Source organism: Acanthochromis polyacanthus, chromosome 8 (genome assembly GCF_021347895.1).
Source record: "Acanthochromis polyacanthus isolate Apoly-LR-REF ecotype Palm Island chromosome 8, KAUST_Apoly_ChrSc, whole genome shotgun sequence".
Classification (NCBI taxonomy): domain Eukaryota; kingdom Metazoa; phylum Chordata; class Actinopteri; family Pomacentridae; genus Acanthochromis; species Acanthochromis polyacanthus.
This window is the reverse complement of record NC_067120.1, coordinates 35559905-35573923: the sequence shown is the minus strand read 5'-3', so window position 1 is coordinate 35573923 and position 14019 is coordinate 35559905. Positions and strand designations below refer to the sequence as shown.

At 38.9% G+C, this 14019-nt stretch overlaps 1 protein-coding gene across 1 annotated transcript; it reads left to right on the top strand.

Moving 5' to 3' along the window:
• The first annotated feature begins 9987 nt into the window (after positions 1–9987).
• Positions 9988–12403, top strand: LOC110966665 (GTPase IMAP family member 7-like). The gene is given in 5 exon segments (XM_051952174.1): positions 9988–9997; positions 10181–10252; positions 11093–11320; positions 11586–12108; positions 12110–12403. Coding segments are annotated over 5 exon segments (996 nt in total). The 3' UTR covers positions 12273–12403.
• The last annotated feature ends 1616 nt before the right edge of the window (positions 12404–14019 follow it).

Below are 14019 nucleotides of genomic sequence, written 5' to 3'. Positions count from 1 at the left end.
TGGGACTTTGAAAGGATGCCTTGTCGTACTCTCCTCAGAGGAAGATGAGGATGAGGATGAACTTTGATTGTTCATTTTGATCTTGTCAAAAAAGCCTGAAAGTGAAACAGACACAAAAGAGAACCATAATCTATGGATGTCTTGTTAAACCATTGGTAATCTACCACACTGTTGTGATCTCAGTTTTAACTCATATTTGCTAAATATTGAACCAATTATCACAAAACAACAGCACTGAGTGTTACACCCTGTTCTGAATTGTGTTATAAGGCATATTGGACAGTATTGCAGCAAAACTACATGGATGTTTCCTCAGAAACTCCAAAGTGTTTACTTCATTAAACAGAAGAGTGGAGTTACTTACTTCACAAAAGTTTGTTTATCTAGATTTTGCTGAAATGTGGATCTCTCTGAGTTTGGTCTTAAGCTGGTTTCACTAAACTACTCAATAAACGAATAAATAACTCAATAAAATAAATTGAAATGGTGTCTCCACTCAGAGATTTTGTGTTTGCCATGAATTCTACAATGCCTTTAAAAACAATTTAAAATTTCTCAGCATTGTTTAATTTTGAAAATGGCATTTTAAATTACTGAAACTGGCCCTATTTTCCTCATCTATCTGCACTTAATAACTTATAGTGACACATTCTGAGTAATGTTGTTATAAATTGTTGAAATCTCTCATTTATTAGAACATTTTCTGCTCAACCATGTCTCATTTGACAGATTTTTTCTCACATAAAATACATTTCAAATATATTAAAAAGGCTAACTTTTAGAAATGTGTTCAGTATGTTTATTTACAAATCAAAATCAAATTTAAAAACTAATTGAAATTGTCACTGAAAGTCTCATCTTTGAGCACACATTACCCCAAAAAAACAATAATGCAGAAATCAACCAGTGATATTTTCTGACACTTTTGTACTTTCATGCCAGGATAATACAAAATAAAACATACAGAATATTTTTTTAACATTAAATGCTTGGTCACAAAAATGAAAAAGAAAACGTGATGAACTTTAGTAACTGACTGAGCAGATATGACAAGTTGTAGCACCAAAAACAGAAATATTGCTGGATAGCTTAATCCTATTTCATTTTTGGATTCCATGTTGCAAGTTAAGGAAACAGAATGAGCTATTACCTTACTTATTACACTTGCTGAATTAATTTACTGATCAGAAAAAAAGTGATCTTAACTCTTGCTCACATCAACACATCAGACTATCATTATATACTCCTAAATGAATATTTCCCAGTAGAAAAATCCTGCTGTCCCAACATATCTATGCATTTGGTCATGGTTATAGTCAAATTATTCCAAGTTTGGAGCTTTAAAACCAAATTTTGTCTTAACAAAAATGTTTGTTCTCCTCTTTACAGGAGTTGGTTTTAGTTATCCAGTTATGACCAAACCTGAACACATCACTTCCCTTCCACACTGCTGAGATCTTACTTTTTAATAACAAGATGTTAAAAATTACAAGACAAGTACAAAACTGAGTGTTACATCCTGTTCTGACTCACAGATTTCATTACAAATTGGACAGAGTTGTAGAAAAATAGATTTTAAAACTTCCTTCTGAATGTTTCCTCTGGTGTTTGCTTCATCAAACAGAGCAGTGAAGTCACTTACCTCAAAAATGTTGTGTTCTTTGGGTTTTCTTGAAAGGTTAACGTTGAGATTAATCTCGATGTCCTGCTCGTTTCAAGTAGTCCTGTTGTCTCGTTGAAATCTGGAAGACACTGTGCAGAACTGTCTGCACCCTGATTTAAATGCAGCACTACCTCGTTCAAATGTAAACAAAGCAGCATATATGTAATGTTGTTATTTTTTAAACTTTTAGCTGTCATATTTACTGTAAAGAAAGCACACAGTGGATTGGTCTGGGTTCATGTAAAATGCTGAAACACTGGTGTAGTCATTGTATATGAGGAATATGGCTTTCCAAAGGGAACAAACCTGGAGTTAGTTGAGCCTTTGGAGAAAACATGTTGGGGGTAAATTGTGCCATCAATTATGTTGAAGTAAAATTTAAAATGTTCCACCTCATATAATGTAAGATCTGTCTCCATTTGTTCATGGATGACCTGATGGGCTGAAAGTCATTCTGTCCATCTTCATCTGCCACCTGACGTATGAACTTCCCCTTCTTTACTTCTCCTACACTGCAAAAAGTCCTCCTTCAAAAACAAGAAAAAAAACCCACAAAAACAAGTGACATATTACTTAAGCTAAGCAAAATTATCTGCCAACAGAACAAGAAAATTTGGCTTGTCAAGATTTTCCAAAACAAGTAAAAACATCTAACCTCAATGAAACCCAAAATACCTTAAAATTAGTATATTCTCACTAATAACAAGTGCATTTTTCTTGGAAGAAATAAAAAATATGAGACCTCTTTTCTCAATATGTTGAAAAATATTCTTAAATTAAGCAAATGCTCGTGCCATTGTCTTGACATAATGATATGTAGTAAGCATGACATTACTTGAAACCACCAAAGTTATACTAAAATCGAATTTACTTTTCTTGATGGAACGGCAACAGTTAAGAATATTTTTCTCATTATGTAGGATAATTTTCTTAAAATTCTTAAAATGAGCCAAATGCTGTGGAATTCAAAAATATTCATGCTTATAATCAGTGATCCTGACTACAAGAACAGTAAACGTCACTTGCTTAAATGAAGATACAAATCCAATTTCTTTTCACCTCTTTATTATATTTAAGGTGCAATCTGTATCAAAAACATTTTACAGAAGAAAGTGCTCTGAGGAGCCCTGAACAAATGCTCAGACCTGAACAAACTGACTCATCTAACATTTTCTGGAACTACAGAACAACGTACAAGCCTACTCACTGAACTTCCTCCACTCAGCCATAGCTTTTTTATATGAAGAAGTCATGTCTTGGTCATGGATGGCATCCATGAGGACCTCTGTCTGCAGCACAGAGAGGAGTGTGGTTATGCACTTGGGGTATGTGAGGTGAAAGGTGTAGCAGCATGCCATGATGTACATCACACTGTCTGAGATGTGCTCCTTTGGGAAAATCAGCACAGGCATGGTTCCGATGGCCAGAATGCAGTTGCTCTCACAGACCATCACTACAGGGCTGGAGAGTGGTCTTGCGTTCAGGAAAGCGTTGGGGTCTTCCACAGACTGAAACACAAATAGAAATATGAGGCTAATTAAGTGTGAATTGAAGCTTATTTGTGTGTGTGTTTATGAGAGTAAACTAAATGGATATGTGGCAGGGTAGCAATGCTCGTCTTTGTCTATAATTGAAATAAAAATGAAGATGTGGAAGTGACACAAGACAAGAAAGTTAAGTGTAAAAGAAACAAAGTAGTTATGAGCCAGTGTTTATGACTTTTTATGGATGTGTGTCAAGGAGCCTAATATACAGCCTGCAACTACAGCTGTCATTCTGTTTTGCCTGACTGATGTGAGTCGTCCAGATATGTTCTTTGTAATGTTAGACATTTTTCTTTGGTCATTGCCAGGCTCTAGTAATGCAACAATATTCTTCATAAACAGCTGCACTGGGTTAAGGCAGTAAAAGCAGTCTGATGTCAAAATATTGGAAGCATTTATAATTTCTGTTTTGTGGGATCAAATACACAGGCGAGTTCAGTTATTGTTTAATTTCTGAAATGTCTTTACTCAATCCTGTCGTTTGCTTCTTTTTAGTACTTAAGAAGTGCCGTGATGTAGCTTGATAGGAGATGTCAGAATTGACCACATTATATGCCACATGACATATGATGTGCTGTCGAATACATCTCTTTCAAATATGTTTACTTCTGTGGCTGTATCACAGCTTATGTTGCAAAGAAAATGAAACTGAGCGCTTCACCCAGTTTCTTAAAGTAGGCCTATTCGTTTCTCAGTGTGGCAATATGAATGTTTTCAAAATGCAGTGGTGTGATGTATCAAAAGTAAATATTTACAATAAAAAAATCAGGAGAATGTCTAAAAATGTGGTCCCTTAACAATAGAGTTTAATAGCACTGTTGTAAAGTATGTGAAAAACTATCAAACATCATTTTTTTTACCTCAAGGATGTGAAGAATGGCCTCACTTGCATGCCCCAACTTCTTGGGTGGAGCAATGGGTGATGGGAAGATGTCTGGCAAAGCTTTCATCATCGCAACCCCTCGCTTTACTATGAAAAAACAAAACCACCTAATTTTATTTACTGCAGTCAGTTATTCAAAAAACAACATAAAACAGTAACAAGACAAGAAACATAAGTGAGTGTGGTTGGGAGAGACTGCAAGAAGCAGTAAACTGCAGGTGGGAAAATGAAAAAAGCACATGGTAGAAGTGGTTAGGATGGTTGACAAGTTATGTAAATGGAAAATACTTGGTGGATGTGTGAAACTGAGCAGCACCAGCAGCACTGACTACTGTGTCAGCTCATGGATTCTTAAGTCATCAAATGATAAGTAATAAAGCAATTCTATGTAAGTAGAAATTGCAGAGTAACCTGCTTTGTGAATTATGAAACAATTTGTGCAAAAAAGAACCTGGCCAACATCTGTCCTTAATTTAAAAAATGGAAAATGGCTAACAATCTATCATTTGTAAACTAACATACATGCAATCATGCATCCATCCATCCATCCTCTATACACCGCTTTATCCTCATTAGGGTCGGGGCTGACTCAGGCGAAGGCGGGGGACACCCTGGACAGGTCGCCAGTCTGTCTCAGGGCTACATATACAGACAAACAATCACACTCACATTCACACCTACGGGCAATTTAGAGGAACCAATTAACCTCAGCGTATTTTTGGACTGTGGGAGGAAGCCGGAGTACCCGGAGAAAACCCACGCATGCACAGGGAGAACATGCAAACTCCATGCAGAAAGATCCCAGTTCGGGATTTGAACCGGGACCTTATTGCTGCAGGTGAAAGTGCTAACCACTACGACACCGTGCAGCCCCACATACAATCATATTAAACATAAATCAACTTAAAATGATTTGATTTGCTTACATGATCCACTTCTCTGAAGCAGGGATATGCTTGAAGAATCTCGGTAGGTCTGTCGTGCTCCTTCAGAACATCAGAGTCGATGTAAGCCCGTCTTGCTTGGTATTCCAGGTCCAACAGCTGGGCAACATCCTTCTTGTTGGGCCTGGGCTTGGATTTGTATAGCTCCTGCAGAACTTTGTAGTGTCTGGCCTGGTTCCTTGGGCTGTCAGTAGTTTCAGGCCCTATTGTTGAAATGAAATTATGATTACTGTTTCACTTTCTGCCATTACAGTTTGAAGAAACATACAAATATTCAAAGTTACTGACTTTTAGTTTAATCATTTCAATGTTTGTATCTAAAACTAAACCATGTATAAATGACTTCTAAAAAGAAATGTGACAGTACATCCGCAACAACTCACCACACTTTCTCACAACTCAACTCTATACGGAGTAGATGTTTATTGATAATAAAATACAATATTTCTTTAGCGTATTCCAGTGAAGTAATAGTTACGAGTCTGAAGTCTTAAGTCAGCAGGAGTATTCTCTCTCTTTCTCTCTCTGCTCTTTCCAGCTGATCCACCAGAACCAGACTGAGCTAAAGCTGCTATCATGAAAAGATCATCTTGATGATTAATGATTAATACCTTAAAGGCACTCCCCCTTTTCAATACTTGTAGCAATTTTAATACAAAAACACAATCTCAGTATGTGTTCTTACCATCTAGCATTGGACCCACTGTCATCAGTGGGTGACCCATGGCTGCTGCTCTCAAAGCTGATGGCCAGTCGCCTCTTTCTTGAAGGAGTTGCTCCCTGCTTCTTTTTGGGGGTTGTCACATTTTGGACCCTTCTCAAATCTGCTTCTTCACAGATTCCTGACAAAAACATGGAACGTAAAAATCACATTGATCATAATGAAATTACGGCATAAAAGCTCCGATCCTGAATACAGCATATCCTCCTACCCACTCAGCTCCACTGGCTGCAGACCTGTCCCGCAGCATTGGGTAGTATACAATGAGACGCTGAGCCATCGCAGTTAGCTCACGGCTACTTGGATATCGGAAGTCATCCCCTGCAGCTCTCTTTATGGCGATCGTGCTTGTTACTGTGTTCCTTATTATGCGACAGCGAAGCTCTTTGGAGAGTGTGAAGTCTTCTTCTTGTCCAGCACGCTGTTTTTCAAAAAAGGTGGTTCTTGACTGCTCCAGTTCTGTGTCTGTATATACAACATATTGTGGACTTTGAAGCTGTACAGTTCTGCTGCCACTGTCTCCTGGCTTTGAAGAGGGGGCAGGCGCAGGGAAGGAAGAAGGAGTGGACAAAGCGTTTGGGGTAGTTGGAATTGTGGCACCATCATAAGTTCCAGAGGAGGTGCCTAGGTGAGGCTGCTCCAGTTCTTCACACTGAAAAACACAAAAATGTATCTCACATTAATTGTAAGTAGTGCACTACAAGCAACACCACCAAAAAGGAAATGTTTCCGTCAGGTTTTGCAGGATTGGGCCAAAATGCAGTTACAACCAAACAGGTAGCAAAGAACAAATAGGAAGACTAGAGAAAGTTAGGAAGAATAGACACTACAAAATAAAACAGAAAAACGAACAGGGAACGAAAGACAGACCATGACAGTTTCACTGAGATTGTAAATCACAGCATAGTTTAATGTCCACACAACGTTAAAATCGGATATCACCTCATTTTCACCATGAGTGGTCCTCCAAATGGCTTTCCTTCGGAAAAAGTGCTCAGGCCCCGGAAAGAGGTCACGCAAGTCCTCCTCAGACAGACTGGGAAGCAATTCTGTGCTAATATTAGCAGCTGAAAAACACATACAATCACACTGTAAATATACAGTATGAGGTCATAACCTGGTTAAGTCAGTGGTGGCAGCACAGAAGCACAGCTTAAGCAGGAACATATATCTACATTTAGCTACGACGCTGAAGTTAGCTTCCGATTCGGCAGCTTCCGATTCGGCACTTAAGGGAAAAGTTAAGGGGAAATGAAATGAACGTGCGGTGCGACAGTTTATCCACTGATTATCTGTTTATTTCGACACTTCTTGATGTGTAAACATTTTAGACATTTGGGTAAGACATTAACTATGCCTGACAAGAGCTATTGTATTGGTAAAATCAGTATTTTATTTGTGAAAACGTTTAAGGGGATATTTCACCGTTTTTGCTTTATAACCAGTCCTTATTAGACCAGGTCCAGATTGAAAACCACTGTACCTACATTCTTCAAATCTGGACTGAATTATTCTACAGAGCCTGTAGATTCATAAAAACATAGTGTCTGATTTGTGAAAACTTTATTCTATTTGTGAAAATGCAATAAAGGCACATTTTACTGTTTTTTTCAGCATATAGACCACATTAGACCAGGTCCAGGTTGAGAACCGCGACACTTAGACTCTTCAAATCTGGACTGAATTATTCTACAGAGCCTGTAGATTCATAAAAACACAGTGTCTGATTTGTGAAAATGCAATAAAGCACATTTTACTGTTTTTTCAGCATATAGACCACATTAGACCAGGTCCAGGTCGAGAACCGCTACACTTAGACTCTTCAAATCTGGACTGAATTATTCTACAGAGCCTGTAGATTCATAAAAACACAGTGTCTGATTTGTGAAAACTTTATTCTATTTGTGAAAATGCGATAAATGCACATTTTTACTGTTTTTTCAGCATATAGACCACATTAGACCAGGTCCAGGTCGAGAACCGCTACACCTAGACCAGGGGTCGGCAACCCGCGGCTCTGGAGCCACATGCGGCTCTTTCAGCCCTCTGTTGCTGCTCCCTGTAACTTTGGAAAATAAAGTGTTCTGCCTTTCAGGCGCGTTTCAATGTATTTTAATATAGAGAGTTTTATTGTGAAATTACCGCTCTTACTTTGACGTGTCACTCCACCGGATGTGCTGTGCCTGTGACGTGAGAGCGCAAAGCTGATGCAGAGAGACAACACGGACCTTCCGATTCCCACACGTTTCATGCCTTTTTTCTGTTTTACTCCTGGAGAAGCAACGCCTGTAGTTTCACATCGTTTTGTACTCAAGAATGGCAAGCCTGTATATTAAAGCTACACTCCAAGAAAGACACGTCTTGTCTTTGAGTCAAAAGTACTCATGATAGGGTAATACACGTTACTCGCAAGAACACGGCAGCAGGTCAGAGAGTCAGAGGAGTGTCGTCTTGGAAAATAGGGCAGCGACTTACCGGAGAAAAGTTATTAGCTTAAGATAAATAGATAAATAGATTTTACAAGTTAAATAGATATTCGCAAAATAGTGATTTTCAGCTAACATTACGTAACGTATGAGGTCCAGGAGCAAAAATGACATTAACCAAGTAAGATAAATATTAGTAGAAGGACACAATTTTAAAAAATGAATCTATCTAATTAGATACTTTGTAATTAATTAATCACGACTGATTAACAAGGGCATAAAGGTAAAAAAGCGATATATGCAGTGTTGTCTTCATTTTAAATGCCAAAAGGATTTTGCGGCTCCCGGTGTTTTCTTTTCTGTGGGAAACGGGTCGAAATGGCTCTTTGAGTGTTAAAGGTTGCCGACCCCTGACCTAGACTCTTCAAATCTGGACTGAATTATTCTACAGAGCCTGTAGATTCATAAAAACACAGTGTCTGATTTGTGAAAACTTTATTCTATTTGTGAAAATGCAATAAAGGCACATTTTACTGTTTTTTTCTCATCCAGACCACATTAGACCAGGTCCAGGTCGAGAACCGCTACACTTAGACTCGCGCGCATCCCTCCCCTACCAACCCTCCGCAACCATTCTAACGTGCAACACAAAACATATTAAAGCCAAAGTTAACAGCTGCCTAAAAGTTCTTCCTTCTGTTTCTGACAATAAAATAATACAAACTATTTTTACGGCAAGACTTTCCGTGTAGCTGTTCACTGTTTCTAGCTCATATTTGGCTAGAAGGTCCGTTTGTTCAAACTAGCATGTGAGGACTTAGCTAACTTCACAATTAGCTGACCATGCAAAGACATGTAAAAGCAAATTAACATTACCTTTCAATACTGCAACTGTTGTAGGATCCATGCCTGAAAAAGCATTTCGAGTTTCATCCGCGTAGTCAGTTTATAGGATTTCCAACAGTCTTGCAAACGGCAGAATTGTGCACAGGTAGCCTGCTGCAACTGACCCGCTGCAGACTAGAGTCGTCGGACTCTTTCTGGCGCGTTCCATTTGGAATGTACCATGTCATAAAATGGGGGGGGGGGGACATACTTGTTGTACGAGGGGAGAATGTTTGAACTAATGTAGTCATAATTTGAAATTCATACAGTATATTGAAAAAATATTACTGCAAGCAGTTAATTCCATAAATTACATTATAAATACGAATAAAAAACATTTAAAGAAATCTTAATTCATATAACTCCCCTATGCTGCTCGATAATGTGGTCAACAGGCCGTTGTTTTACGTAATTTTCCCATCTCTTTCAGAGACTGCAGAAGAAATTTTATCTTCCTGTTGGACTTAAAAATAATTTTTGAAAACTTGTTGATGGCTCCCATTTAAAATTGTGTCCCTGATTTTCAGAGATACCAAATGCATTGCAGGCTGTTCTGTACAAAGATGAAATAGAGGTCTGTAATACACTAAGATCATTTGCATGAGACCCTAGCAAACGTAAATCCAAAATACAGGTCTAATAATTGTAATAAATGGCAATACTTGCATAATTCAGAAATCAATGATCCTTGCATACATAGTGATTGGTAATATGCCAGAATGTGGATTAGTCATAAATGTATGTCTTGTTGATTCTCTGCTTTATTGTTTGTAATACCAACTATTTCAAACTATACTATATAGGAAATAGGAAGCCCCTGTTGATTGCACAGGTGTCCAGAAGTTTCCCAGAAAAATCATGTGAAAGTTCAGGTCTGGAAGAAGAGATTTGGTCAACTGGAACCTGGAAAAATCTCAAGTAATGGCTGAAAGTAAGAGAATCTATCTGACTTACTACTGAATGCAAAAACAGGGCTGAGTCTTTGGTCACTGTGAGATGTTCATGTGATGCGATGACACTGAAAAGAGAAGGAAATTTGTAGACCTTGTTAATGATGTCAGTGACTAACAGTCTATTTTTTGTGCGTCTCAATGGTATTATTTTATTGTCACAGCAATACCACTGCGAGAGAACAAACAGAGAACTCTATCTCAGTCTGATGGGTGTGGTCTGAATTACTTTGACGGTAGGCTCCATTGTCTCATTTGTCTCATTTCTCAAGAAATCTCAGTAATTACACATATATGTAGATGATACTTTCTAATATGGAGACAAGCTAAACTGTGTTCATTGTTATTGTAAAATATATGGTATATTATTGCTTTTGAAGTAGTGATAATTTTTAGGTTGCAGAATTGTAAAGCATCTCTTTCTCTGTTAACTCTTCTGTAGTAATTCTTACTTTATAGTGTAAAAAACAGAATAACACATAAGAATCTGTGGTTCTAAATGTTAATGCCAGGTTTGTAAACTTGGATTTTGGCTTCAGTTGCCCTGAAACCTTCTCCCAGATGGATGAGTGCTCTTCCTAAGTTCTGTTTCTCACCCAAAAAATTTAAGAGTGTTTGTAATAACTGAATGGCACCTATTCATTTGAATGAAAAACAGTCTTGGGTTCATGCCAAAAAAGTTGCAGGATGATGTCACAACAGTAAAAATACATTTTCTCGGCTTTGGGAAGGTTTTACAAATATTAAAACTCAATGATTTGAAAACACAAATGAATAATAATTTACCTTGTCTTCCCTCTAAAAAGTTTTTGACATTCTTCCTCAGTGATGTTATTCTTTATCTTGATTGGAAGAAGGCTGAGTCGCTGCAATGACCTCAGATTTCTTAAGATATTTTCCAGCTTATCTGTGTGCGACAGGGGCGTTGGTGACGGTGCTGTTAAATTCATTGCTAAAAAGATCAAGGAACACATTGTTAGTGAAGTTATACACCAACTAAAGAGATTTTTCAGGAGACCATGATCCACAAACGGTAATTAAAACATTCACTGCAAGCTAACATGTGTCTCCTACAGCTCTGGACTTGTCTGGACGTTTGAGGATAGTTCTGGTGGGCAAGACTGGCTCAGGAAAGAGTGCGACAGGAAACACGATCCTTGGTAAACCTCTCTTCGAAGAAGGCTCGAGCCCCGTATCTGTTACCAACCAGTGTGAGAAACAGCGAGGGGAGGTGGATGGGACTGAGGTCCAGGTGATTGACACTCCAGGTCTGTTTGATACAGAGATCTCAGAGATGGTAAATGGTAAATGGTCTGTATTTATATAGCGCTTTACTATACCTGCAAGGTACCCAAAGCGCTTTACATGATACATCACATTCACACACACATTCACACACTGATGGCGGAAGCTGCCATGCAAGGCGCTAACCACGACCCCATCAGGAGCAATTCGGGGTTAGGTGTCTTGCTCAGGGACACCTCGAACACGACGGGGCGAGGATCGAACCGGCAACCCTTCGGTTGCAAGACGGCCACTCTACCCACTGAGCCATGCCGCCCCACAAAGAAAGAATTAAAAACCAGAATAGAGAAGTGCCTGGCCCTCACGCCTTCCTACTGGTGATCAGACTCGGCGTGAGGTTCACAGAGGAGGAAAGAAACACTGTGAAGTGGATCCAGGATAACTTTGGAGACAACGCCTCCATGTACACTATCGTGCTGTTTACGTGTAAGGATCAAGCCGACGCTGACGATGCTTTGAAGGAGTGCAAGGAGTTGCGGAAACTCATTGACACATGCGGACGTAGATACCATGCCTTCAACAACAAAAACACTGCTGACCGCATGCAAGTCAAGGAGCTGATCACCATGATCAAAAACATGGTGCAGGATAACGGGGGCAAACACTACACGAACGAGATGTACGAGAAGGCCCAGAGGAGGCTGAGGGAGGAGGAGGAGCGGAAGAAGCAGGAGGAGAAAGAGAAGGAAGAGCAGAAGAGGAAATTATGGGAAGCAGACAGGGAAAAGCAAGAGAAAGAGAGAGAAATGGTGAAAAAGGTCAGAATAAAGAAAATAGGTGTAGCCTTGGTTGCTGTTGTTAGCTGGGGCCATTATAGCAGTCGGAGCTGAAACCACAGTGGCTTTGGCTCTAGGAGCTCCGACACTCATCCTGGGAGCGTTATGTGGCTTAGCTGCTTTTTTGATATGGAAAGGCATAAAATGCAAACACAAAGCTAATGTTTCTGTATAACTATAACTGAATGTGCAGTAGAAATATTCCAAATACAGCATTAACACAACACAGTACCATACCTTTAGAACAAATCGGTGAATGATGTGTGTTGGCCTCTGTTTTTTTGCATTCTGCTTCTGAAATTTTGACTCAACATTGCCATAACAGAAGTATGTGGAAATTAATAGTAAACAAATGCTATGAAATTCATTGTTCGTTTTCTCTTTTCATTCGCTTTTTGTGTGAAACCTATATATGGATTTGGGTTATACTTGAACAGATATTTTGCGTTGAGTCCTAATAAATAATATTTCCAGCATCAAATTTGTAAATAAATGTTTTCCCCAACAGTTTATTCTTTATGAACTTATGTGATAATTTCTCAAATAAAACTACGCTGATGGATTACTGCTCCTTATTCAAACCATAATGTGCCATTTCCTTTTGTTAATTATGAGTAACATTAGAGGCTCACTTCCCTAATGGAAACGAGAAACAATGGGAAATATTCAATGACTGATCACATCACAACAGAGCAACCCCTAACTATCCTGCCACTGTGACATTGTCAGCACATACCATCTCCAACAAAATGATCAAGTAAGAGCTGAAAATGATAACATGTACAAGTCCAACCTTTGGATCTGCCATCCTAGAGTTTTAAAGTCCCTGTACAATCAAATCTCCAATGAACTAGGATAAGGTTGACTATATGCATCTCCCTTTTTGACTCTGAGAAAGACGTCATCCATTTGCAAAACAGTGAATTAAGCTGTGAGCTCCAGCCTCCTTTTTTGAAAATTTGTTGTCAGGAGCTGAGAAGCACCTGTTTCGCCTGCTTCTAATGGGCAACCCTTACAGTTAGGTCCATAAATATTTGGACAGAGACAAAGTTTTTTCTAATTTTGCTACTGTATACTACCACAATGAATTTGAAATGACACAGTTCAGATGCAGTTCAAGTGCAGACTTTCAGCTTTAATTCAGCGGGTTGAACAAAAAGATTGCATAAAAATGTGAAGAACTAAAGCAGTTTTTAAACACAATCCCTTCATTTCAGGGGTTCAAAAGTAATTGGACAAATTAAATAACTGAAAACAAAATGTTCATTTCTAATACTTGTTTGAAAACCCTTTGCTGGCAATGACTGCTTGAAGTCTTGAACTCATGGACATCACCAGACGCTGGGTTTCCTCCATTTGAATGCTCTGCCAGGCCTTTACTGCAGCAGCTTTCAGTTGCTGTTTGTTTGTGGGCCTTTCTGTCCTAAGTTTAGTCTTTAACAAGTGAAATGCATGCTCAATTGGGTTGAGATCAGGTGACTGACTTGGCCATTCAAGAATATTCCACTTCTTTGCTTTAATAAACTCCTGGGTTGCTTTTGCTGTATGTTTTGGGTCATTGTCCATCTGTATAATGAAACGCCGCCCAATAAATTTGGCTGCATTTGACAGGATCTGAGCAGACAGTATGTCTCTGAACACCGCAGAATTCATCCGGCTGCTTCTGTCCTGTGTCACATCATCAATAAACACTAGTGACGCAGTGCCACTGGCAGCCATGCATGCCCAAGCCATCACACTGCCTCCCCCATGTTTTACAGAGGATGTAGTGTGCTTTGGATCATGAGCTGTTCCAAGCTTTCGCCATACTTTTTTCTTGCCATCATTCTGGTAGAGGTTGATCTTGGTTTCATCTGTCCGAAGAATGTTCTTCCAGAATGATTCTGGCTTTTTTCGATGTTTCTCAGCAAAGTCCAATCTAG